Source organism: Polypterus senegalus, chromosome 5 (assembly GCF_016835505.1).
Source record: "Polypterus senegalus isolate Bchr_013 chromosome 5, ASM1683550v1, whole genome shotgun sequence".
Classification (NCBI taxonomy): domain Eukaryota; kingdom Metazoa; phylum Chordata; class Cladistia; order Polypteriformes; family Polypteridae; genus Polypterus; species Polypterus senegalus.
In genome coordinates, this window is record NC_053158.1 from 150,938,913 (window position 1) to 150,964,730 (window position 25,818).

The 25,818-nt window shown below is 37.3% G+C and overlaps 2 protein-coding genes across 3 annotated transcripts in view; one reads left to right on the forward strand and one right to left on the reverse strand.

Annotated features, from left to right (window-relative positions):
- Positions 1 to 17,005, forward strand: part of stk17a (serine/threonine kinase 17a) — a 131,332-nt gene extending 114,327 nt beyond the window's left edge. Inside the window, exons 3-7 of the mRNA XM_039753494.1 lie at positions 1,316 to 1,460; positions 6,538 to 6,664; positions 9,936 to 9,984; positions 10,071 to 10,250; positions 15,027 to 17,005. Of these exons, the coding sequence (XP_039609428.1) occupies positions 1,316 to 1,460; positions 6,538 to 6,664; positions 9,936 to 9,984; positions 10,071 to 10,250; positions 15,027 to 15,330 (805 nt within the window). The 3' untranslated portion in view covers positions 15,331 to 17,005. The remainder of the gene's footprint in view (positions 1 to 1,315; positions 1,461 to 6,537; positions 6,665 to 9,935; positions 9,985 to 10,070; positions 10,251 to 15,026) is intronic.
- Positions 17,006 to 18,029: 1,024 nt separating this feature from the next.
- LOC120529582 (cytochrome c oxidase assembly factor 1 homolog) overlaps positions 18,030 to 25,818 on the reverse strand; it is a 49,085-nt gene continuing 41,296 nt past the window's right edge. For both annotated transcript variants that reach the window (XM_039753495.1, XM_039753496.1), the window contains 3 exons: positions 24,967 to 25,118; positions 21,729 to 21,805; positions 18,030 to 20,400 (listed from right to left, as the gene is read on the reverse strand). In XM_039753495.1, the coding sequence (XP_039609429.1) occupies positions 20,280 to 20,400; positions 21,729 to 21,805; positions 24,967 to 25,118 (350 nt within the window). In that variant the 3' untranslated portion in view covers positions 18,030 to 20,279. The remainder of the gene's footprint in view (positions 20,401 to 21,728; positions 21,806 to 24,966; positions 25,119 to 25,818) is intronic.

The following is a 25,818-nucleotide window of genomic DNA, read 5'->3' on the forward strand; positions in this document are numbered from 1 at the left end:
AACTTTTAATTCTCACGGATAAGCCTCTTCATTGTGAAGAAACACTACTTTTCCCTGTTGGTAACATTAATTAGAGAATTTACAAGTCTCCGACTTAAAGTTTAAAGCCAAACAATATATACATACTTCTGTCATTTCACCTATGTCCTTATATTCGCTCGCTTTTACCTTTTCATCAATATCACATTGAATTTTGATTCTGTGTTTGGAATTACATTGTGACAATGCAATGTATAACTGCCCGTGAGTGAATATCGTTTCTTTCTCTCTACACAAACTGTGTCTGACAGTGGCAGTCACACAAATGAGAAATGATTGAACCGTGTGCGTGGTTGTAAATGATTTAGATGTGGGCTGGATTTTTCCAAATCTCTTTGCACAAAGTGTCGTCTCATGGGACTTGAAAGTATCTCTCTGAAAAAGTGTCATCTTGTACCCTGGATTTTTTTATTTAATAGATAGAGAGATATTGAGAGAGAGATATCTCTCTTTGCTCGCCGAGCACTAGCCTCTTTGTCTTTTATTTCTGGCCCTGGGTGTGGTTAAATCTCTTGGCACTAAGTCTCATCTCGTAGGACATGAAAGTGTCAATATTTGAAATTGTTTAGCATTATAAAATGTATGCAAAAAAACAAAATCTGAGAAGCTAAAATTTCTAACAGCCTTTTTAATCTTTTTCTCAAAAGTAAATCAGTTAATCTCTGAATTTTATGGCCCCTTTTCGCATATAAATATCATTGGCTAAAAGGTTTGGCAAATGTGCACATTAACCATCTAGTACCTTTATTATTTCAAAGGACCAGACAGGGCTTATTAAGGGCATATGTACTAGCTTTAATATTTGCTATCTCTGTAATGTAATGCAGACCCAAACAACATTGGAGCAGCCACAGAGGGCGTTCTCTTCCAATATGAGGTTAAAACCTGTTCCTTAAGTGCCCTTTCATCAGAGCTAAGCATCTTAACACAAATAAAAGAGGGAAAAGATCACACCATCTCTACCCTTTCATTAAATATTAGTACGTTAATCAAAGTATTTTAGTTTCTGAGATTTTACAATGCCAAATATAATTAAAGCCTATTTATTTCCTGTGCTAAATTTCAACTGCGTAATAGTTTCTTTACATATTTAAAAAAAATCATTTTGTATTCTTTAGTTTCCTGTTGGAAAATGAGCCTTTAATGTTTTGCATTTTTAGTTTTTTACTATGTGTAATTTTAATATGGACTAGGTACACAAAAGTAAATATGTACAGTGTATAAGCAGTTCACTGTTACTTTTCAAGTTTTTGTAACTGTTTCCTTTGTTCCACAGTGCTGCAGGTGGTGAAATATTTAACCAGTGTGTAGCTGATCGAGATGAGGCCTTTACAGAGAAAGATGTCAAACGGCTGATGAAACAGATATTACAAGGAGTTGCATTTTTGCATATGAAGGGTGTGGTTCACCTTGATTTGAAAGTAGGTTCTCTCAATTGTTAACAAATTAAAGCTGGTTATTTGAAGCTATTTAACATTTATTGATGATATGTTGTGAAAGTAATATATCCAATTGGTGCTTGTCACACCTGGAATAACTATAAGGAGGCTTACTTTTTAAAAATGATTGGTTTATGTTTCAAACAATAAAATACTAACAAGAGAGGGGTCACACGATGCAGAAATAAGTGCCTATAGAAAAAAACAAAAATGACCCTTAACTGCTCCTGTGCTTAGCTGCTACATGCTTCTTTGTCTCTGCCTATCAGGTAAAGAAGCTCACCTACCTAGCCACCCTCTGACTACCACCAAGTCATTCCTTTAACTCTCACATTCTTTTGACCTTAGACGGCTCCTCCTGCCTTTAAGCCTTCATACAAAATGTTCCTGCTAACTTGGTATTAATCTGAGTGCACTAGCCTTAAAATTGACCCCAATATCTAAAAGAGCCCTTAAATGTTTTTACCTCCACAGCAGGACCCCATTTTCTGGTTTCTTAAAGGGGTAAGATGCTGGCACTCCTCATAGTTAGGGGGCAGGTGACCAGATGAGACAGCACTGATCTCTTCCTTAACACATTGACTGCTGGCTCATTTATTACCAGGACACTGCACTATTGCTCTATGCATACATGATTAATAATAAATTCTATCAAAACCTGAAAAAATGTAAAGAAATGTTTTTATTATCAACAATAATGTAAATAAATCCAATGAAAATGATAAAGAAAACTGTTAATTACTTTATTTTCACCTGCAACATAACTAAAAGTCTGCATTTGGATAAAGCTTCTTGAAGCATGGCACCATACAGAGTGCAGGCTTTACAAGCACATGTGCCACAAACATAACACGTTTCTTTGAGCTGTCCACGCTCAATGCACATAACACATTTGGTAGTTAGTGACTTTTTTCACTTGGTGGACAGCAGGATATCCATGTATTGTGGGCAGTCGTGATGGGTCAAGTGCCTTGTGATGAAGAAACCCTTTTGGGGCAACTATCCGCATTACTACCAGAGACTTCAGAGTCCACATCATCCAATTGATTGTCACTATCCTGATCTCTGTCATTATTATCAAAATATTTATCTTGCAACAAATCTAGTTGTTTTAAAACATCAGCAAATTTATACCTTTTTTCTGGTAACATAGTTATGGACTGTGTGTTTTTAACACTATTTTCCACAAGCTGTTGCCACCAAAAAACAATCTATGGCTATCCACTAAATGGCAGCATTGTAATCTCCAGCATGCTGGCTATGTCTCTAGTGGCTCTATACTGGTATGAGTTATATTCACGCTGCAAAGCTCAGCCAGCAGTTTCAGAAGTATAGAGCTTTGGAGAGCATTTTCAATTATTACAGTTTTTGAGGGTTAAAACTGCTGGGGTAGTGTGGATGAAGGTGAAAACAGAGACTAATGTCTGCGTTTTTAAACAGAAACATAGTATTGTGGACATAGCCCTAGAATACATAAATCCAAGTAAAACAAGTTAGATATAACATTTCCTAAAGAAGTCTGTTATGTGGTTTAAGAACATTTTGAACAAGTACGTAGGCTTTCTTTAGGCAGTAACATATGATAAAAAAGTAAAGAGTGTTTTTTTAAGAAATTTTAGTATAGCCATTTGCTATTCCAAATAATCTTTTAGTTCATTCTTTAAAATGCTTAATCCTATTAATAACAAGTTTTAGTTCCTACTTATGCAAAATATTCTCTGCTTCTCTGACTTCATTCAAATATAGATGTCCATATGATGCTTTTTAAAATAAGACTTGTGTTCATTTGTGTACTAAATTTTTTTTTTGTTTATTTTGTTGCAGTAACACAAGATCACAATATTTATCTGGTCTAAGGTCACAAGTATTACTAAATCAAAAAAGTTCCAATTACGCTTTAGCCTACTTATGCATACTAATCAACCTAGCATACCCAGTAAATTCCTGCAGTGTGTTTATGTTGCTATTATTTAGTTGGTGGGAGACATGTTACTGTTGGATGTAGCACATTGTTTCACTGCTATTTGAGTTGGATTGTAATATTAAAGCATGACATGCAAATCATAAGCATGTACACAAAGAGCTCATTAGAATTCTTGGGCACAAGCAATTGTTAACAATGATGCTAATAATTACAGGTTTGTATTAGTTCTAAGGCCTGTAATGTTTTCGTATGATATACAGTATTTCTTATTTCTGGTAATCTGCTTACTGTTTATAATGTGTATTTTAAGTTTTAAACTGTCAAAGTGGAATTGTGATTCTTGATTTATGTTTCTTTGTTAAACCCATTCCTACCTTATTTTTCTAAACTGCTAATATATTTATTGTTTTATTTGGAAATATTCATCTTGCAGGGGTGTATAAAAGCAGTTCCTTGTAAAAACTTTACATAAGTGTCAGAGCAAACTGTCTTCCAAACCAAACCCCCCAGAAAATTCAGCTACATGTTTGAAATTCTTTGTCATACTGTATAGTGCCTGACCCGACACAGAGTCACACTGAGGCACATGTAAAACACAAGACGACTTTATTTTCCTTTAGCTGGAGGGCACGTCATCTCCGTAAAACCCCCCAGCCACAACACAGTCCCAAAGCACTTGAATCTAATCATAACATTCCTGTTTGGCACCACCACTCCTCCCTGGCAACCTCGTCCTCTTCCTCCCGATTCTGGCTCCTAAGTGGTGGTTGCTGGCTTTTTTTTATAGCCCACCCGGAAATGCTCCAGTTGCTTGATCACCTGTTTCTGATTGCTCTTCCGGGCGGGGCTGTATAGTTGTCCAGGCCAGTACAGGGACCCATGCAGCACCCCCTGGCGGCCACCCAAGATCCCAACAGGGCTGTGGAGAACTCCATCTCGCATGGAGCCCTGTGGGAAACTGAGGCACCATCGTCAGCCAGGGGGGCTGCTACCAAGCATCCTGTGGGAGGCACTGAGATGCCCATGGTTGCTCCCTTGGAACATATGTAGAAGGGGCACTCCGGCCGCCCGCCACATACTGTATACATGTATTTAAAAAAATCTAAACTGGTATCTGCATACTCTTGTCTGTCCTGTCGTTTCCTGTACAAGGGAGATAAAACAGTATTGAGTCGCATATACCTACACACAGTGTATACTTTTTATAACTATCACAAAGCTTTTCCATGTAACTCTAATAAAATACCATGTCTTTGCAGCCTCTCTTCTGTAGTTGAATCTGTGTTACACTTTTTTTATCATTCTTATAGTGCATACCATGGAGGTAGACTTTCAGTTCGAGGAACAGGTGGTAGTCTCACTGGGCTAAGGTCTGGAGACTTAGGGTGGTTGTTTCATCTCTTAGAATCCACAGTTTAACAGAGCAGCCTTTGAAATACATGCATTGTGAACGGATGTATTATTGTAAAGCAGAAGAGTGTCCACAGCTTTCTTCACAACCTTTCTGTTTTTTGCCACAAAGCACCAAATAAATCAGTGCAAGTGGACCTTTAATTTCCTTGCTGTTGGAGAATCACACATCTTTCATTGTATGATTGTTAACACTTGAGGTTATAGTGATGTATCTGGGTTTCATTTTGAAATTCTCAAAAGATAAAATTAATTAGCTTGAGTTCTTCTTAGAACATTGACTGCTTTGATTGTTCATTTCAAGAGTCAACATTCTGGGCACCCAGTCATGTCATGTTTAATTGTTCTTTCAGCATGGATTTAGCTGCTCCATAACTAATCACTATAGCTTTTGCTCTTGTTCTTTGATTCTGCATCAGGATTCACTCCACTGTGACCACAATTTCTTCTTCTGTCAGTGTTAGTCAGCTAGATTTTCAGTGTTGTCATGAAATTCTGAGATGCAGATTTCTGCAGCATGTCTCCTTACTATGGCATACTGAATGACTTTTTCATATGCTGACTAAGTAAGAATGAGCTCTGAAGGCACGTTGTTCTCAAGTGTTAGAGATTCAGTGATAGCACAAAACTTGACTCGTCAAGTCTTTTTTGGCATCCTTGTTGACATGGCCATGAAACCAGAAACATTCGCTTTAAATGCAAATCTTTCATGCACATATTTTACATAGCATGTATACTTTGTCCACTTACAAAATCAACATCTTAGAATACTCCTTTCAGGTTTGATTTTAATATATTTTGATCACTCCTCATATACAGTATTTGTATGTATGTACAGTATGTATGTATATTTAAAATATATATATAAATGTATGGTTTATATAACATAAAAAGAGATATCTATATACAGTATTGTGAAAAAGAAAGTACACACCCTCTTTTAATTCTACGGTTTTATGTATCGGGTCATAATAAAAATCAACCTGGTCCTGACATATTACACCATGTCATTATTTAATTAAAAATAAGTTAACATGCAGAAGCAGTGTGTGAAAAACTAAGTACACCCTTCCTGCTTCCATAGGAATTTAAGGCAAGTGGCAGCCATGTGCTTACTAATTAAATGCACTTGATTAATTGATCATCTGCAAGTGTGACCACATCTTTTAAAGCAAAAGTTTTGGCAGTTTGCTGGTCTGGACCATTCAGGTGTCTGTTAAGACAATGCCAAGAAGGAAAGACATCAGCAATGATCTTAGAGTAACACATGTCAAATTTCAGATTGTAACCCATTTGAAATGTTGTGGTGGAACCTTGAGAGAGCAGTGCTTGAACAATGGATTTCTTGCTGTCCACCAAAAGAACAGTGGGTCAAAATTCCTTAACAGCAAACAGAGATACTGAGAAAATCACACCGAAAACAATTAGTTAGTTATTGCTGCTAAATATGGTTCTACAAGCTTTTGAGTCATGGGGTGTACTTAGTTTTTTTTTCACACATGGCTTCTCCATGTTTTGATTCATTTTTGTTAAATAACACCTGAGGTATGTTTTAAATAATTTTAGAACCTGGTAAGGACCAGATGTTTTTTTGTTTTTTTTAATTATGTCCTGATATGTAAAACCATAGAATTGTAAGAGAGTATACTTTTCATATGACTATATGCATGGTTTATATAATATATACCTCTTAAACTATCTCTTTTTCTTTTCCCCCTTTTAAAGCCCCAGAACATTTTGCTAACTAGCGAATCTCCCCTTGGAGATGTCAAGATAGTTGACTTTGGACTTTCTAGAATTGTCAGCAGCAATGAGGAACTGAGAGAAATTATGGGAACACCAGAGTATGTTGGTAAGTTCAACAATTATACCATAACTTATTCATAGTTGTGTATAGTTCATTTCCGTCCACCATATGAAGTCTTTCTGCATTTTGTCTGATAATAAGCAAACTGCCCTTAGCCAAATATTTACAAATAAACAGTGTTAACCTTCACTGCTATCAGATCTTTTATTTATGACGGCAGTGACATTGGTCATGATGAGTCATCTCGTGTATTTGGGTCTTTTTGTAGTTTGTTTCTTATTACACTATACTATAACAACCTCAACTAATCTTACATACTTTCATATTAAAAGAGTACATCTAGTCTTGTGGTATGCCAAAATTAAATGTTCTAGTTATTTTATTTGATGAAAAACTTTCTTTTGCTTACTATGGGTAATACTCATCTTTCTCATAAACAGTTGAATTACCCGACCTTAAACTAAGCAACCAACCATTTGTTGGAGAGACAAATAAGCAGTTACTCAGAAGTGAAAATTTCCACCCTGATCAATACCTTTCGGTTTTGAAGAGAAATGCATCTGTTAGAAAACCTCTTGTGAACTAGTGCCTAGTTTCCTGCATTAATGATTAATCCAAACAAGGGAGTAAACAATCTTTATTATACATTGCACTTTTCTCCAGTGATTCATCATCTCAAGCTGTAATTAAAGTGATGCGACATACAGGTTCAGTATCCTTAATCTAAAATGACTGACCCTCCTACTTAGGATATAATCCACCTGTGTGCATCTTCATCCACTCAGGTAATTCATCCTGTGTTCTTCCCTCTTCTTAAAATAGATATTCACCACAGCCATGTCAATCCTTCTTCATTCCTCTCCTTGACACCATACATACCCATCACCTCCTCATCTCCTCTGTTCCTTTCAACAACATGTCCATTGAAATCTGCTCCAATCACCACTCTCTCTCCCTTGGGTACACTGTACACCACTTCATCCAACTCACTCCAGAAATCTTCTTTCTCATCTGTCGCACACACCCAACTTGCAGGGCATATGCCCTAGTAGCATTCATCATCACATCTTCAGTTTCAAGTTTCATAATCAACACTCTGTGTGACATTCTTTTCACCTTCAAAACACTTTTAACATACTGTTCCTTTAGAATAACTGTTACCCCATTTCTCCTTCCATCCACACCATGGTAGAACAATTTGAACCTGCCTCTGATACACCTGGCCTTATTCCCCTTCTATATGGTCTCTTGCATGCACAATATATCAGCCTTCCTTCTCTCCATCATATGAGCTCTCTCCCTTTATCAGTCATTTTGCCAAAATTCAAATTTCCTACCCTCACTTCCACTCTCCAGACCTTCATCCTCATGCCTCCGGATTCACCTTAATCCTCTTCTTCACCTTCATCCAAGAACAGCATAATTTCCCCCAGCACCCTGTTGGCTAACAGCACCGGTGGTTGTTGTTAACATGGTCCTCAACAAGTATGGAAATCTGTATTATTGTCCCCAAATTGATCTGACAAATGTTTACACCAGGTACCCTTCCTGACGTAACCTACCCATTTATCCGGGCTTGGAACCTATTAAAAGAAATACACTGGTTTGTGCATCCCCCGTGGCTCGGCTGTTTTCCTAATATGAGCAGAGCAATTTACTGCACTCATATTGCAATAAGGGCACCTACTAAGAATGAAGCTGCTTTTGTTATCTGTAAGCAGTGACATTTTTGTTTAATGCACAAATCATCTGGAATTTTTAATAGAGCTGTGTGACACTTTTGAACGCAGGTGTTATTGTGTTGCTTCACTGGTGACAAAGCTTGTTGACTGTGTTTTGTTGCTTAGCATTGCTTGATGCTTCCCATGAGCTCCTCTTCCCTACCTCTGGATCGTCAGTCGTATGTAGTTACTTCATGAAGCTCTAAGCTTACAGGAGACTCACCACTCCCCCACCCCGTCATGCTTTGAAAGAATAAATCTGTTTTGAATCTACACTTCTTGGCATAAATATATTTTCTCGCTTGAATTCAAGCCAAGTTTTATAAAAGAAGACCCCTGGGTGCGTAATTTTCCACCTGCAGTGTTATGTCAGTGCTCAAAAGGTTTCAGATTTTGGAGCATTTTGAATTTTCAGATTAGAGATACTCATCCTGTAATTGATTACATACATTCTATAAAAGCTTTTTTTTCTCTCTCTATGAAAACATGAGAAGTAAAAATTGTTCTTGGCCTTTACTATAAGTATGGCATAAGTAACATATACTGTAAATAAAACTAGTTTTTGGGTGGAGTATTCCATTTATTTAAATTTCAGGTAATTTGCATATGCTTTGGTTAACTGTAAAGTATACACTAGAGCAGGGTTTCTTAAACTATGAGTTGAGTGAAGGGTTACTGTTGTATGTATGGTAATGGGTTGCAGGTTATTTGTTAAGTGGGGCAGCGTGTGTTGATTAAGCATTCAACATTGCTCCAACAATCTCCCTCGATTGACCCACCTCCTGCTGTGATGATTGTCCATGATCCTCCAGGGGAACTGCTCTGACAACCATCTAGGCATTGTACAAGAAATGGGTGTAACTGACACTAGAAAGGGCTGTAATAAAAAAAAAAAAGTTTAAGAAACTAGAGTAACAGTTTAAGTGCTGCTGCCTTGATTTTGTAATTTTAACAAAATATTCACATGAAATGAATTGCCTTGCCATGATTATGTGCCACCCCCCCATAATGTCTTATACTGAAAAATGTATAAAAAAAGTTAAAACATAAGCCAAAGAGAATACATAAGTTGTCCAAAAGTTTTATTATGATGATATTTTTTTCAAATTCTATTGGGATTTCTGTCCATATTGCCAAACAATGACCAAAAAAAAGCTTGCCTATTTTTTATTTTTTTTTTAATATTTTTTGCTTGTCTATTTATTGTTGGATATTTACATTTTATAGGTAGGAGAAACAACACAAATAGTTCCTTTTTTTGAAATGTAGTATAGTAGGATGGGAATGTGGCTACAGTAACATTACTGGGAAGCTACATTAGAACTTTCAAACTGGCTTGGTGTGGGCGAGTAAGATGGACAGATCTCATCTAGCATTAATTTTGGGCAGTTTCTCTGACATTGTTAAGCTTAATGTACTGTAGCTTAATTTTTGACTAACTTAAAAAGGAGAGTGAGAGAATTAGAATGAATCTACAGTATTTATTTATTGAATTTCTGTTTACTGATACAAGAGGACATTCAAATACAAATTTCATTGGACTGTGTACAGATGACACATGTTTGTTTAGTGGTGATTTGTGTTTTGTTTTGCAGCACCTGAAATTCTTAATTATGAACCAATCAGCACAGCTACTGACATGTGGTGAGTCCCCCCTTATTAACATTTACTGTACACTTACGTTTTTTATTTACTGGACTTTTCAGTAATAATCTTGCCTTTCATTTTAGGAGTATAGGTGTACTGGCCTATGTTATGCTCACTGGAACTTCCCCTTTTCTGGGAGATGACAAACAAGAAACCTTTCTTAATATTTCTCAGATAAATGTCAGCTACAATGAAGAGGAATTTGAACGGATATCTAAATCAGCAGTTGACTTCATAAAAGCCCTTCTGGTTAAAGAACCACAGTAAGAAAATTACTTATGTGCATTAAAATGACTGTGCTTATTTAGGTAATTGTTGAAATAAAAAAAGTATTTCTGAGTTACCCCATAATTAAAAATGCTAAAATCTTTTCACAAATGCTAAATGCCTTTTTATTTTTATAGTATGAAGGTTACCATTGATCAGTTAGACAGTTTTTTTTAGATAGGTATAGCGAGTGATACCCCTTTGCAGAATGATTAATTAACAATATTATATTCATGTTGGTTCCCCCTTGCATCCTTTCTGGCATAGATTGTACTGTCAACATCCATGTCATGGTCAAAGCAGTTAGGAAAGATTGATGAGTAGACAGTTAAGAGTTAAAAACTGTATGAATACATGGAATATATCCAACAGTACAGCGGTACAGCCATTGAATAAGAATATATAGAAATATAGAACCAATTAAAAATCAAGTGCGTGAACTCCAGTTTAGAAAAGCATTAGAATCGGAGTATTAGAAGAATGATAATTGCTAAATCAACATTTTTTGGCTTTTAATTTAAGTTCAGCAGTAATCTTAGTGGGCAGTATTTTGCTGGTTTTATTAAAAGAATAATTCAAGTCCCCCATGTCCTTAGACATCCACTGTTTGAATTTGGCAGTCTGTACTTTAAAAAGATAGAAGCGTAATAGGAAGAGAGTTATTTTTTTTTTTAGCTTTTGAATAAAACAATTTATTGGTTTAAATGCTTGTGGTCTTTCAAACCCTGTCCAGCTTTCCTCCGCCAACCTCTCCACAAAGGGTGCTATGCTAGAAGCATCTGCAGAGCACATGGACAGGGTGGTGGAGTCGCTGATATATGTGTATGTTTGTTTTCAGTTGCACTTCAGTCTCCTTGCAGCTTACAAATTAAAAGTAAACCAAACAAAATTGTGATGAAGCAATCTTCTCTCACACAAGTCAGTCATTTGTTCAACATTATATGCTTAGTACTTGTTAGTTTGGAGGAATGTGCACTCATTGACTATCATGAGCTAATACCGGCAGGGCAGGCGATCAGTGTGAGGGTTACATGTGAATGAGTTTACTTTAAACATTAGTAGAGTGAAGACAAAAACTAAAAACTCAACGCTACCCTCTGAAACTCGGTGAATGCCTAGGGAGACAACATGCTGAGGCCCTTTGAGCTTGCCAGTCTATAATGAACCTTGGAACATGAACATCTCCACCTTGTTTTTGAAAAAGAAGATTAATATAATTAGTGATGTTAGCAATAAGGTGAACTTAAATTCACATTGAACAACACATTCTTTATCAGTTTAAAATAGGTGTTTAGCAAATTTCACTGCCAGGATCACCTCTGCTGCCCTGTAACTAAGAAATGGACACAATAAGCAAGGAAATGGATGGCTGCAAAAATATCATTTAAACTTTTACTTTAGGGCTGCACAGAATTTTCAAGCTTTTAATCATTGCATAAAATGCTTCACATTGTTTGGTTATTCACATTTGTTAAGCATTTATCAGAATCATATAAATTGTCAGTACTTAATGTACAGGATTTTAACTTGATATCTTTGGAATGCCTTATAGCACAACACAACATCACATACAATTAACATAAGTAACAGACGTTAAACAGCATACTTTATAAGCAGTTGCAGAATAGTAAAATTATAAACGTGATGTGCAAATAAAAGTGTGTGAGCATATGCATATATGAAAGAACGCACAAATAAACGAAAAAGACGGGCTAAATTACTGGTTTATGAGAGCTATGGCTTTGGGAAAGAAACTGCTTAGGTGTCTGTTAGGTTCAGCTTTAATTGTCCTAAGACGTTTACTAGAAAGGATTTTTTGGAACAAGTTGTGATCTGGGTGAGATGGGTCAGTGGTGACCAGGTTTGACATGGTTTGTGGCACTAGATGCCCACAACTCTCTGTGACACGCAACAGTGGAGAATGTGATTCAGTTATGGCTTTATAGAATTGCACTAGGATATGGTAGGAAATATTTCAGTCTTCAGTTGGCATAGAAATTTCATCTGCTGCCTTGCCTTCTTAGTGGTAGAAGTGGTCTTAATGTCCCAGCAAAGTGTGTCTGTGCCCAAACACCTGAATGATTCTACAGTCAATATGGCGACATCTTTTATTTCTAGATGGAGAAGTTGTAACTGCTGTTTGTGAAAGTCAATTGCTGTTTCCATTGTCTTGGTGGTATTGTGTACCAAGTTATTAGTAGCACACCAGGACAAAAGGCAAATAACCTCTTTTCTGTATGCTGCTTTGTTGCCATTAGTAAGAGCAATAATGCCGGTGTCATCTGTGAATTTAGCGATTTTTTCTGAAGAGTCAGTGAGCCTACAAGGAATAAAATAGAGGGAAAGTTCACAGCTTGAGGGGCACCTGTGCTGATATGGAGATAATCTGAGAGGTGGGAGCCCACCCATACAGCGTCCTGTTTGTCAAAAAGCAGTAAATCTATTTACACGTGAAGTATTCACTTCAGTTTGTAGAAGTTTAGTTAACGACAATTCAGGGACAATAGTTTTAAATACTGAACTAAAATCAACAACCATTATCCTGAGCACTGTCTTGAGGAGTTTCTTAACTTATCAGATAAGATGAATCTTTGACCAGATTCTAATTGGCAGAATTATTGTATTGCCAAAACCGTCACTAAGCCAAGTAGAAGTAGTGCGACTTACAGCTACTGTAGGTCCATAAGTACTTGGACATTGATTAAGTTTTTGTTATTTTAACTTTTTATCCAAAAAAGATAGGAGTTGAACTTGTATAATCATTGTGGGCTGAAAGTGCTTAGCTTGAGGGTATTTACATCCAAATCTTTATATGTGTTGCTCCCACCTTATCAAGTGACCAAAAGTAATTGGACAATTGACTGAAAGGCCATTCCATGACTAGGTGTGGGGAGGTATCTCATTACATTTCCTCCATTTGGGAGGAAACTCGACATTTAGTTATGTCAGTGGGCTCCAGGATTTTCAAGGTTTTAAAATGATGATTAGGTTTCAGATTATGTTAGTTAGCTCAATTATTTTAGAGGCCATTTAAGTGTGGAGATTGTGTATTAAAATTACTGTTATTCCTAAGTGGCTCATCCGATATTTTTCTAAACCCATAAGTTAAAACTGAACATCTACACTCGAGTCACATCTTGATTGCTTCACTTGAAATCTGTTGTGCTGGCATACAGAGCCAAAATTATGAAAACTGTGTCACTGACCAAATATTTATGGACCTAACTAAGTCATTTAAGCATGTGTGGGGTCATTTTACTGTGTGTTGAGTAGCAAGATGATAGGTTCTCTTGAACTCATTGTGTTGGTAATATCATCAGTGAAGCTGAGTGAAACCACTTGAGAAGCCATAAAGTTCTCACCATCAGTTCAGTTTATAAATCATTTACAGCACTTGTTCTTCTTCACTCTCAACTTGTCTTGCTGTGCAGAAGATCAAATGGTCAATATTGAAATAAAGGTGCCTGAACTGCACTACATTTTTCCGTTCTTCCTCCACTTTCTCTTCTATGATAGTAGGCTTGTATTTCAACCTGAAAATGTATTCCCTCTACAAACAGTAGGGATGTTCACTTTCAGTAGCTGAGTTACAATGTATGTTGCAGAAGTGTATTCAGTCTGTCCACTCTAGTGCTTATGTGGGTGTATCACTAGGTTCAGGGTAAGGTTCAAACATTCTGAATTATCTGAAGCACAAAGCAACCAAATGGCTTCATTACTCCTACATACCAGTTTTCACCCTTCACTATGCTGCTGCTTCTCTTGAATGTGACAGCGCCTCAAGTTGTTTGAATTGCTGCTTCACAGTATTATGCTAGACACTGCTTAAGGAGTTTGCACATGGCCTTCCACATCCCAGAGAGAGGTTTGTCTGTGTTAATTGGAGCTTTCCAAACTTTCTACAGTGGATTGGAATGTTAGATGTGAAAATAAATGAATTGGTGTCTGAACTGTGGCTTGGTATGGCACTCTACACTAAATGCCTCATTTGCTCTGTAATGAGTCCCCACCTCACACTACAGATTATATACTTGACTCATTAAGTTGACACATTGGTTATGTGTATGTCCCACAGACCCACTTCCCTACCTTGACCTACACATACACAAACTCAGCTGGTACGCTTAAAGTGATTAAAAAAATGAATATTATTTTACTAAAGAGAAACATGGCGCAAATTTACAATGACGTAATGATTACAAGGCCTTGGATCCTTAAAAGTATAACTGTATATAACACCATGAAGACACTACACTATTATAAATGATGAAATGTATATGTAAAAGCAAATCCCGATAAATGTTTGAACTGTCCTACTTGAATAATCAAATGCAGAGAATAGCAGTGGAGAACATTTTAGTAAGAATAAGCCTGTAAATGTTCTGAATTCCGCATGTTTTTCTTCATTCTGGCTAAGCTTCCTTTCCTTCTGTTGAAATGTGGTGAATTATAAGACTTGGGTTTTGCTGTAATGAAGATGGAAAGGAAATGAACACCCAACAGGACAATCTCATGTCAAATCCCAACTATTTTCCTTGCATTTAAAAGCTGGTTTAAGTCTTATTTTCTGGGCTGACCAGGAAGTCCCTCATCAGCTAATATTCTGATTGGTCTATAACACAGTCCATACAATCTCAAACACATATGGACATGTTGATCGTTGCAGCTTTTTGTAATGGTTTTCTAAAAGGGTATTAACTTTGTGAATAAATCAGTAACAGTTTATGAATAGATGTACTGTATAAAGAATCCTTTCTTCCTTTTTCACACAGTAAAAGAGCCACAGCAGAAGAGTGCCTGTGTCATATTTGGCTGCAGGAAGATCCAGAGGAGGAAGCAGAATCTGAATGCCTCACTCTCACTAGTAGCAGTCCAGACATGTCTACGTTAAAGGAGCCAGAGAAACCAAGTCAGATGACAGAGGAGCTCATTGTTATGGCAGCATACACACTTGGACAGTGCAGACAGTCAGAGAAGGATAACATTACCTCTGATAAGAAGGCCATCTCCAAGAGGTTCAAGTTTGAAGAACCGTTCAGTTCGCTGCAAGAGATTCCTGGTGAATTCATATACTGAAACACCTTTGTTTTAGGGCTTTATATAAGCACTGGCCTCAGATCTAAACACACAGACTTTTCAGCCAAACCATTGTTCCTTTTGTGCTGGTTAAATTTATTCTGAGTAAAATACTAAATGTATTAGCCTTGCTTGTAAGATAAATATTATTGTCTGTGCCATGCTTGGAATTAAAATATATGGTGGGGTATTTGACCGTTGATTATAATACTGTATGTGTAATGTAATGAGTGATACAGGGAAAAAAAAAATGTTCCCAGCCTGAAAAGAGTTCCAAGTGTTAAACATGAAAAAGTTAAATATTTGTACAAATGTAGCCTTCAGATTAATTGTATTTTTTTTGTTGTAAAAATTCTTAAAATTTGCATCTGATTTCTAATCCTCTTAGAAATACACTATAAGGCCAAAAGTATGTGGACACCCCTCCAAATTATTGAGTTTATTGTTAACAGGTACGTACAATCAAACACAGTTGAATATATTGCACTGAAGAGGTCAGTGACCTTAAAGTGGCACCGTCATAAGGTGCCCCTTTTGCCACAGTTCAGTTTCTGTGTTTTGTCAGATCTTCCCTGGTTGGCACTATGTGCTGTTATTGTGAAGTGGAAGTGTCTAGAAGCAACAGCAACACAGCAAAGAGTTGTGGACCAAGCAAACGTGCAAAGTGGGGCCACCGAGTGCTGAAGTACATTGCACAGAAAAATGGCCTCTCCTTTGTTGCATCGCTTGCAGCAGAGTTTCAAGTTGCCTTCTGGAAGCAACAACAACACAAGAAGTTTGTGTTGGCAGCTACATGAAAATGGGTTTCCGTGGCAGAGTGGCTGCATACAAGCACAGGTTCGCTATGTGCAATGCCAAGCATGCCACTGGAGTGATGAATCACACTTCACTCATGGGCAGCCTGCAGGACGAAGCTGGATTTGACAGATGCCATGGTGAATGCTACCTTCCAGACTGCAAAGTGTCTACTATAAAGTTTGATGTAGGAGGAATAGTGGTGTGGTGCTGTTTTTCAGATTTTGGGCTGGGCCCCTGTTGTCCAGGGCAGAGGGCACTGTTAATGCTACCACATACATAGACATTTTAGACCATTGTGTGATTCCAGCTTTGTGCAAACAGAAGGCAATTTTCCGTTCCAGCATGACTGTACCCCTGTGCACAATGGCAAGTCTGTAAAAACATGGAGGAACTTGACTGGCCTGCAGAGAGCCCTGACCTCTACCTAACTGAACATCTCTGGTAAGAATTGGAAGGCCAGTTGTGAGGCAAGTCTTCTCAACCAACATAATTACTTGACCCCACAAATACTCTTGGATGAATGGGACCAAATTCCCAGACACCCTCCAAAATCTTATGAAAAACCTTTCCTGGAGGGTGGAGGATGTTACAGCTACAAAGGTGAGGCCAACTCCATTTTAACGCCTATTGTTCTGGAATGGGATGCCCATCAAGATCAGGAGTCCACAAACCTTTGGCCATGTAGTGTATGCACAATAATAACCATGCCAGCTTCTTGAGTCAGGAGTGCACATAGCCTCAAATCTCATTTTTAAAGTTATAATAATTAAGCTTTCTGCTAGTTTGAAAAAAGTAATATTGTGGTATTGTAAATATATATTTAAAAATCCACCAGGAGATTGGATTGGAAATTGGATGTTTTAGTAATTTTAGACAGTATTTTGCTTTTCTTGAAGTTAAAATTTAAAAACATTCCTAAACTGTACATTGTCTTATAAACTCTTTTATACAGTAATGATTTTGCCTGTCGTCTTATTAAGCCAGCGTCCTTGGGTTTTCTGGTTATTTACGGTGCATCCTAAACAGCGTGTAACAAACTCCTCCAGTGCCTTTACAGGTCAGTCTGCTTTCTAGGGATGAGAGTGAAGGACGTGAACTGTTTATTTTATTCTGGACATCTGGATCCCTTTTCCTTCAAAGTTTGAAATGTTTTTATGAATTTAGTTAATTTCAAAATGTATAGTAGCACGGTTACAGCAGGGTACAATACTATTGTATATAATACAATTATATGTAGTATAATTTCTCATGTTGCAGTCAGTCTAGCAGCATATGAGATATAATTTTTCAACGCAGACGCCACTTTGTCCCTTTTGTTTTTGTTGACATATGTTATCGTGGAGCAGTTGGCCAAGATGCCCACCTAGGTTTGTTTCATTTATGTCTCCCACTTGTACTTTCAAGCAATGAAGATGGCTTTTGCATAAACAAAAGACAGAAATTATGCTGGAGCTATGCACATGGTCAAACTTTCCAGCAGATTACTAATTTTGTACGAGGTTTTTTAGAATGTTGCAAGTCATTTTGCTACTACTGAACAATATGGCCGTAATGAGATTTTGATCTAATTCTAAACGCTGCAGAGGTGATAAACCCAACAACAGTCAGGGTCAGCTTAATTTTACTAAATAAACTGTATCTGTTTTAGCAGGAAAAATGAACAGACTGGTGTAGAAAAGTGGAAAAAAGGTGTACTTCATCAGAAAGGTGAGGACATGTCTTGGCTGCTGTGTTGCATTATTCTATCATGAACTCGGCACTGTTTTCTTATTAATAACACACTTTATGTATTCAGTGTACTGTAAGTACAGTCAAACTTGGTTCTAGTGAGTTTGACAGGACCGACGCTATTTGCTCGTTATAAGCAGAATTTGCTATAACCGGGAAATTTGAATTTGACATTAAAGTAATAGTGATTTATTGAAAAATATATACATTTAGCCCTTAATCAAAACATACATTAAGTACAATATGCAATTTTCTAAGAAAGTCCAAATTACTTTTTTCTTTTAAACTTTGTAATCTACAGTCCTGCAGTTTGCCTCTTAATGCATCCAACACTTGCTTTTCTGCGTCAGTCCCTTGAGAAAATGCCACCAATCTATTGCAGGTGTTTTTGCCATCAAACAATGTTGGTAAACTGCGTTCTGGTAAATCCAATATGCCAGTGGTATCCTCCTCCTTGTCCTCTTCATCGTCGTCTTCTTTTTGAAGCAATGCATTTATTTTGTTTTCAGTAGGAATTCCACTAGTAAACAATTCGTCATCCCCATGTTGATAGTCATATTAATTTACATTATTAATTTCAATGTTGTTTTGTAGAACCCATGTAGATAACGGTAATTCATTATCATCTTCAAAAATATGACATGTTGATTTCCTGAAGCAATTCTGTATGGTAAGAGTCGTCACACTGTTCCAGTCAATAGATAAGAAATTTATTGCATATTGAAATTTATTCCGCTAAGTGGCTCGCAAAAGTCCAGGATTTGGTCAAATGTTTGTAATAACCGAGCTTGTTAAAACCGAGTTTGACCGTATTTAATTTACATCTCAGTGTAGGAGGAAGAAGCAGAACATTTCTTTCTACATTTAAAAGTGTGATTTAGCTTTGAATAAAGACTTTTACCAAGACATTTTATTCCATTTTTTTGCTAAAAAAGCTTTTGTTATAAGCCATGTGTGCCTTTACTGTTAATGCTTTTGTACTTTAATAAGAACTTCCTGAATATTTTAGTAATTAGTATATGAAGACAGTGTCAAGATCCTCTCAAGCTTTATTAGATTGGATGGAAAGCATCTGTAGAGTGCCATCTTTGGGTCTCTCCACAGATGTTCGATGGGTTTAAGCCTAGGCTGTGCCTGGGCCCTTTAAGGACATCCAGAGATTTGTCCCAAAGTCACTCCAGCGTTGGCTTGGCTGTATGCTTCAGGTCATTGGCTGAAAGGTGAGCCATCACCCCAGTCTGAGGTCATGTGCACACCTGAGCAGGTTTTCTTCATGGATCTCTCAGTATTTGGCTGCATTCATCTATTCCTCAATTCAGATCAGTCTCAATGGCCCTGCCACTGAGAATCATCCCTATAGCATGATGCTTCCATCAAAATGTTTCACTTTAAGGTTGTATTAGACGGGTGATGAGCAGTGCCTGGTCGTAGCCAGACAGAGAGCTTGGAGTTTTGCCCAAAGAGTTACATTTTTGTCTCATCACACCAGACCATCTTTTCCCTCATGAATCCTTTAAATTTGTTTGGCAGACCTTAAGTGTGCTGTCATGTGTACCTGATTAATGGAGCGTTGCTGGGATAGTCGTCCTTCCATCTCGGTAAAGGACTTTTGAAGCTGTATTAAAGTGACCATTGGATTTTTGGTCACCTCCATGACCAAGGCCATTCTCACCCCTTTGCTCAGTTTGGTTCCAAACCTCTTCAGTTTCCTGGAAACACTCGACGCTTTATGTCTTACTACAGTTTTATCACTAAGATCTATGACACGTTCTTTGGACTTCATGGCTTGGTTTTTGTTCTGACGTGCAGTGTGAATTGTGTGACCATATATAAAGAGGTGTGTGCCTTTCCATACAATGTCCAGTCAAGCGGGACTCCACTTACTTTCTACTTTCTTACTACAACCTGGGCTACCACAGCAAAGGGTCTGAATACTGGTAAGAATGACAGGTTTCAGTTTTTGATTTTTAATAGATTTGTAAACCTTTCTGCAAACATGTTTTCATTTGGTCATTGTGGGTTACTGAGTGTAGATTGATCTGAAAACCTGGTAAGTGTATATATTTAAAGTTAAATGTACAGCTCAAAGGGTGAAGAAAGTGAAGGGGTCCAAGTACTTTCTGAAACTGTACAAGACAAGATGTCTGGGCACTGGCACGTGTATCGGATATGTTGCTAATTTTTGTTTGCTTCACAGAACTACAGGATGATCCAAGTTTTATGGTGTGAATTGACAAACTGTGCTTTTGTTTATGGTACTTGCTACTGAAGATTAAAACATGGGTTGTGTGAATACAAAGGAGTTAGGTATCCATTTTTGTAGCAGCATAGAGCACTTCTGTAAATTGATATTTCATTTGTTTAATTGCACATTATACTAAAAGCAAAATGCAGTTCATCTGCAGAAATAACAGTATGTGCCACTAATTAGTGAAGATGCGGTCTCCACACTCGGCTCTGTCTGCTTCTATTTCTTCTTTTTCATTTAAAAGCACAAATGATGTCCCATCTTTGAGCTGAAGTAGAGCCTCTTCTAAATGCCACCTGCAAAACAGGGAGATCAAATATGGCATGAAACCTGCTCTGTAAAATGTTATCTTTTGACCACTCTGATCCAACCAGAGTGACTTCATGTGCAGCTTACATGACGTTGCTAATGTTATAACATCTGTATAACGTACAAATCAAAATTATAAAAAGACTAAAGGGATAATCATTTTGCAATCTAAATGACACACTGGCTTTAGATCTCTGATCCTGGAGGACCGCAGTGGCTTCAGGTTTTTGTTCCACCCCAGTATCATTCATTGCTGATGAAGGACTTCTTGCTCAAGTGACATTTTTGGCTTCATTTTAGTTATCTTGCTTGTTTAGATTTTGAACCCTTAATTGCTTATTTTAGTTTTACTCAGTTGTATTAAGCCCTGTGGTGGGCTGGTGCCCTGCCCGGGGTTTGTTTCCTGCCTTGCGCTCTGTGCTGGCTGCGATTGGCTCCAGCAGACCCCTGTGACCCTGTAGATAGGATATAGCAGGCTGGACAATGACTGACTGGCAGATGTATTGATTTTTAAACTGCTCCTTATAAGCAATAAGATCCAAATGACAAAGGAACCGGCGGTTCTCCATCTAGCTTGTCTCCATTTCCACCCTTGTGTATTCATCAGTCACTGTTTGGTTTAAGTATTCCGAAGGAGACTGAAGAGAAAGTGAAAAACTGAAAATTACTCGTCCATTTTAGGTTTCAAACCACTTGGATGATGCATGTGCTATTAGAAAGGGAAAAAAACCTATGATTTAAGAATGAGCGGACGTGGTAGAGTTAAAACACTAACAAGCCATCAAATTAAATACAATCTGTTATTGGTGAGGATTGGCCTCTAATTGAGCAACTGGATTGAAACAAAAACCTGCAGCCACTGTGGCTCTCCATGGTCAGAGTTAGCCACCATTGTATATACAGTAGATACTTCAAAAACTTAGAACAGCTCTTATTAAGTGGCTAATGTCACATTCTGCTAAATAAAGCAGTCTACCTACCATCAGCCTAAGGTTTCTATTTAATCTGATGAAAAGAAAGTGGACAGATTTCCTAATTGTCATTCTGTCCCCTGCTTTAGGGAAAGCCTGCAGAAAGTCATTCTACTTGCATAGTGTGATAATTTCACTATAAGAGGCGATTCTGTGCCACCCTCTCGTTTCTTGTTCCAAAATTCACAAGCAGCTATGATGCCCTTTAAATAATTTTTGGTTTGCTTCCTTTTTGACTGTATGTTTTTTAAACTACCTGTCCTAAATTAAATTCTATCAGGTACCTTCTGAAAATGAACAAAGCAGAGAAAATGCTTAGTTAAAAATTACTACATTTAACCAACCTGTCCAATGTAGCATCTCTAGTTGAGAAGCTGTACAGATATCCTGCAGATCTGGCTCCTGAAACTGGAATTTTGAGCTAAAAATAAACATCACACAGACATTAAATTAATTTTACAAACACTAGTACTGCAGTACTATACAAAATAGTCATTAGTAACACACTGCATTCTAGCTACAAGGTGCAAGTTCCATCCAGCCCAGGGAAAATGCAACCCACCTTCAAGCTAAAATCCACCTTTAAAATATACTTTTAACCAAAAATAGTACAATATTTTACATAGGGTGCACACTACTTGTTGTTTGCTAAAAACAAGTGCTTTTAAAAACAAAAAAAATAAATAAATAAACCCTAATAATACTTCTTGCCAATGATATACAGTCTATCACTTGGACAGAACTTGACAGTGTAAGGATATTCCTTAACCCCAAGTGTCACACAGGCTCAGAACTCTACGTTGTTACGGTTAAGCCCAAGTCAGACTTAGGGTGATGTATAATTACGATGTTAAACCAGCTAACTCCTGAGACAGTATAACATGCTGCAAAGATCATGAATATTTCTATGTGTTCTGCCACTTTCTTGGGTAAGTCAACCATTGCTTGAATCGAGCTATTATGATGACAGTGTGAATCAGTCACCAGATGTTGGCACAAACAAGTTTTAGTGATGTTCATGTTTGGTGTCTGCTTTACACTACTGCACCTCCTTGTTGACCATTTACAAGTAACCCTGGTCTAAAGATATTTGTGGATCATCATTGTACAGACTATTTTCGATTTGTCAGTGATAGTTGTTGAAATGATCAGCTATGCTTAGCAAAGTCAGAAAAGTCACAGTAAATTATTTGCTTGTTGCAGTTGCTAGCAACCCGTTGCTGCAGATGACGTGGGTGTTTTTCAGTTTCTTGGTCAAGCAGGGCGTAGTAAACCTACTATGGCGCACTGGCCCCCAATCTGGTTGTTGCATATTTGGTGAACTTAAGAGTGAGTGTTGTTTTTCAGTTCTTATGAAATAGCTTCATTACACTATTAACAATGACGATGATGAAGCATATTACCCAGCACGTACACTTGCCAGTTGGTACAGTTGTATCAAGCAATCTTCAAAAATATGAAGGTGTGAATTCCCTATCGTGATGTAAGTATTGACAAAAGTCTAATGAATTACAAGAGAAGGCTGTTGTGGATAAAGTACATCGCATCCAAACAGGTTTGGTATCAAGTTCTGCTCACTACATCTGGAACTTCTTACTTTACACCGTAAGAGGGTGCGACTGCACCATGTCTGTTGTCCGTGGCGTATCCTTTACTTGACCATGGTTACTGTATGACAACTGAACTGCTTGAGATTTTACTTCAAATGAAAACTAATGCATACTGCCTGTGCCTGTTAAGCCAAAGAGCCGTCACTAATGTGGAAGTCAGAAAGCCTTGCGCTGTGGTAGCCAACAATAACGCAATGGGCAGCGTCGATCATGCAGGGCAGGCACAGACATTCTACCCTGATATGCACAAACGGAAGAATATTACAAAAAAATCATCTTTTAACATTTGCTCAGACACTGCATATGTGCATTAGTAACTGCTTCAAAACATCCTGTATCACATGAAGCAGGTACACCAGATCTGGACACTAACCTGTGTGCCATTCTTGCTGTGAATATGTTGACATTTGGGTGTTTACATGTTGTTGTTACACAACTTTTTTGTTGTTTTTTTTTTTTTTTTAAATCACTTCTGATTAATTTTTCCGGAGGTAAATATAAAACTAAAGAGGCTACGAATACTTTAGAAAATTGACCATATTTGCAATAAAATGATTTTTATAACTACTTAGTAAACACTGCTTCCACAACGTTAAAAATGAAACTACAAGTAAACTAGAAAACAAAGAGCTTGAAAAATTCCAAATAAATTCCATCCTAAAAATGCTAAATCCTAAGTGTTTATTTTATTCCATCACATGGATACATTTCTGTTATACTGTTGCTTTACAGTACATTATTCTCACTTGCTTTAATGCAGTAAACACAAGAAAGTATCAAAATAAAAGCTTGCTTTCCCATTAGAGGACAGACTAAATTTAAAATAGCGTTTTAAAATGGCCACCTTTGTGCTCACATTATCTTCCCCTTAATTTATTTTTTACACAAAAATTAATTTTAGATGTATATATAGTATATGTAAAAACAGGCACTTCCTATCTGTCTGCCTGGAAAATAATTCTATTTAAGAAAATTGGAGATGTACTTGTTAGCGTTATTTTTCATATCTAAATCCAAACTTCTTGTTTTCTACTTGATAATACACTCAGCTCTTGTTTTATTTTTATTTTTTTAACTTGGTAAACAGAGATGTGACCTGAAGTTCAAAAACAATCTCTGAAACACAGTCTTCATATCCATGATACAGCTTGATGCACGTTGCTACTAATGCACAGAAATGTCTCTTAAAGACGAATTTAAAGGGGATTCCTTGAGCCATAAAAATTGGAATTCCTGCACTGAAAGCATTTCCAACAAAGCTCTGAGTGCATTCCGATTGCCGGTGTTTAGTTGGATGTAACAGCAGCTATCGCACACACCACTTGACGTGACCCTGTGCCAAACACATCCATCCACCCATTCTGTAACAGATAGTAATGTTTGTATATTAATTAATATGTCGCTCTTTGCACTGCTGGAATATTCGGGCCATTGAGACGTGTCCATTAGTTGTTCCTGCTCATTTATTTTAGTGCTGGAAGGTCTAATGATACTTTGTGTCGTGTATTTAAGTCTGTTGTACAGAATAAAGTGCAACATTTTGGTTCTTGCATTTACTGTGTTTATTGAGCCTTGGCTGACTAGTTAGGAATTTATAATAGAATATATTTTAGAATTGTGAAAGCAAAGGAAGTTCTGCCTCGCATCAGGTGTCTAAAGCTCTCAAATACAATATGATTTATTAATGAGGGGCAATTTGTCATAGTGGCCTTGTAGAATATAGTGCCATGTTATTTAGTCTCCACTAAGCTTTCCTTAGGGTTCAAGTTTATTATGCTGGGATCAAAGTCGGGTGAAATTCAATGGTTCATTATCTTAATCGACATCACGTGTGTGGTATTTTTTTCCTCTCACATTTTATGCTTATGCCTCCAAAAATAATGTAAATGACCACCTGTGTGTTTTAAAATTGAGTTATAAGAATGAACCCAGCATGCTATAAAGACAGCCAAAGTCCATAATGGTCCCCTACCTTTGCTCTTTCTTTATCCACACGATTATGCCGATCAGTAAGCCTAATGTTGTGGATTTTCAATGGTGGGGCTCCAAGAGAATCCATCGCCATTTCATGAACTTTAAGCTTCTCCACAGCAAGCTGAAAGTATTGGGACTTTGCAAAATTTTCTTTGACAAAACACAAAGAATGCAAACAAATTCCACATTAAAAGGATACAAAGATTAATTGTACATTTAGTTTATACAATGCTTTGGTTTTTTTTTTTTTATTTCTGAAGGTCAAGATTACCTCAAAAAGCCACATCTTACGTACATTATTAAAATGAACCAAAACCATTTCTTCAAATTTAGCCACTTAAACATGTCTAATGTTACTAATAATGAGTTAATTTACCGTAGATACTAACACTTTAATAAACCTGATCTAAAGACAATCTACGGCAGTGCTGCTCATCTACTCTTTATGCCCACACTGAACCTTTCTGCCGTTTTTAAAAAGGTAAACTACGGGTGCCGTACTGATTCAGTTAAGTATTTTCTATTCAGGCTACCTGTACGTACAAGCTGTCCAAGCAGGACTGTTAACTTTTCCTCTTTAGCTTTTTTTCTGCAGGTGCTTTCCCTGTCCAGCTTCTCCACAGCACGGGTATCAAACTCCGGTCCTGGCAGGCCACAATGGCGGCAGCTTTATGCACAAGCCACTTTTATAACTAGTGCCGTTGCTGCCATCGATTAAACGTTCTTCTTTTCTTTGATTTTAATTGACTTGCTTCTTAAAATTTAAAACACTTGATTGTTTTTTTTTTCTCCACGAGTCTCAAACTCGGCTCCTGGATGGCCATTATTTCCCCCCAATCAGTTTCTTAAT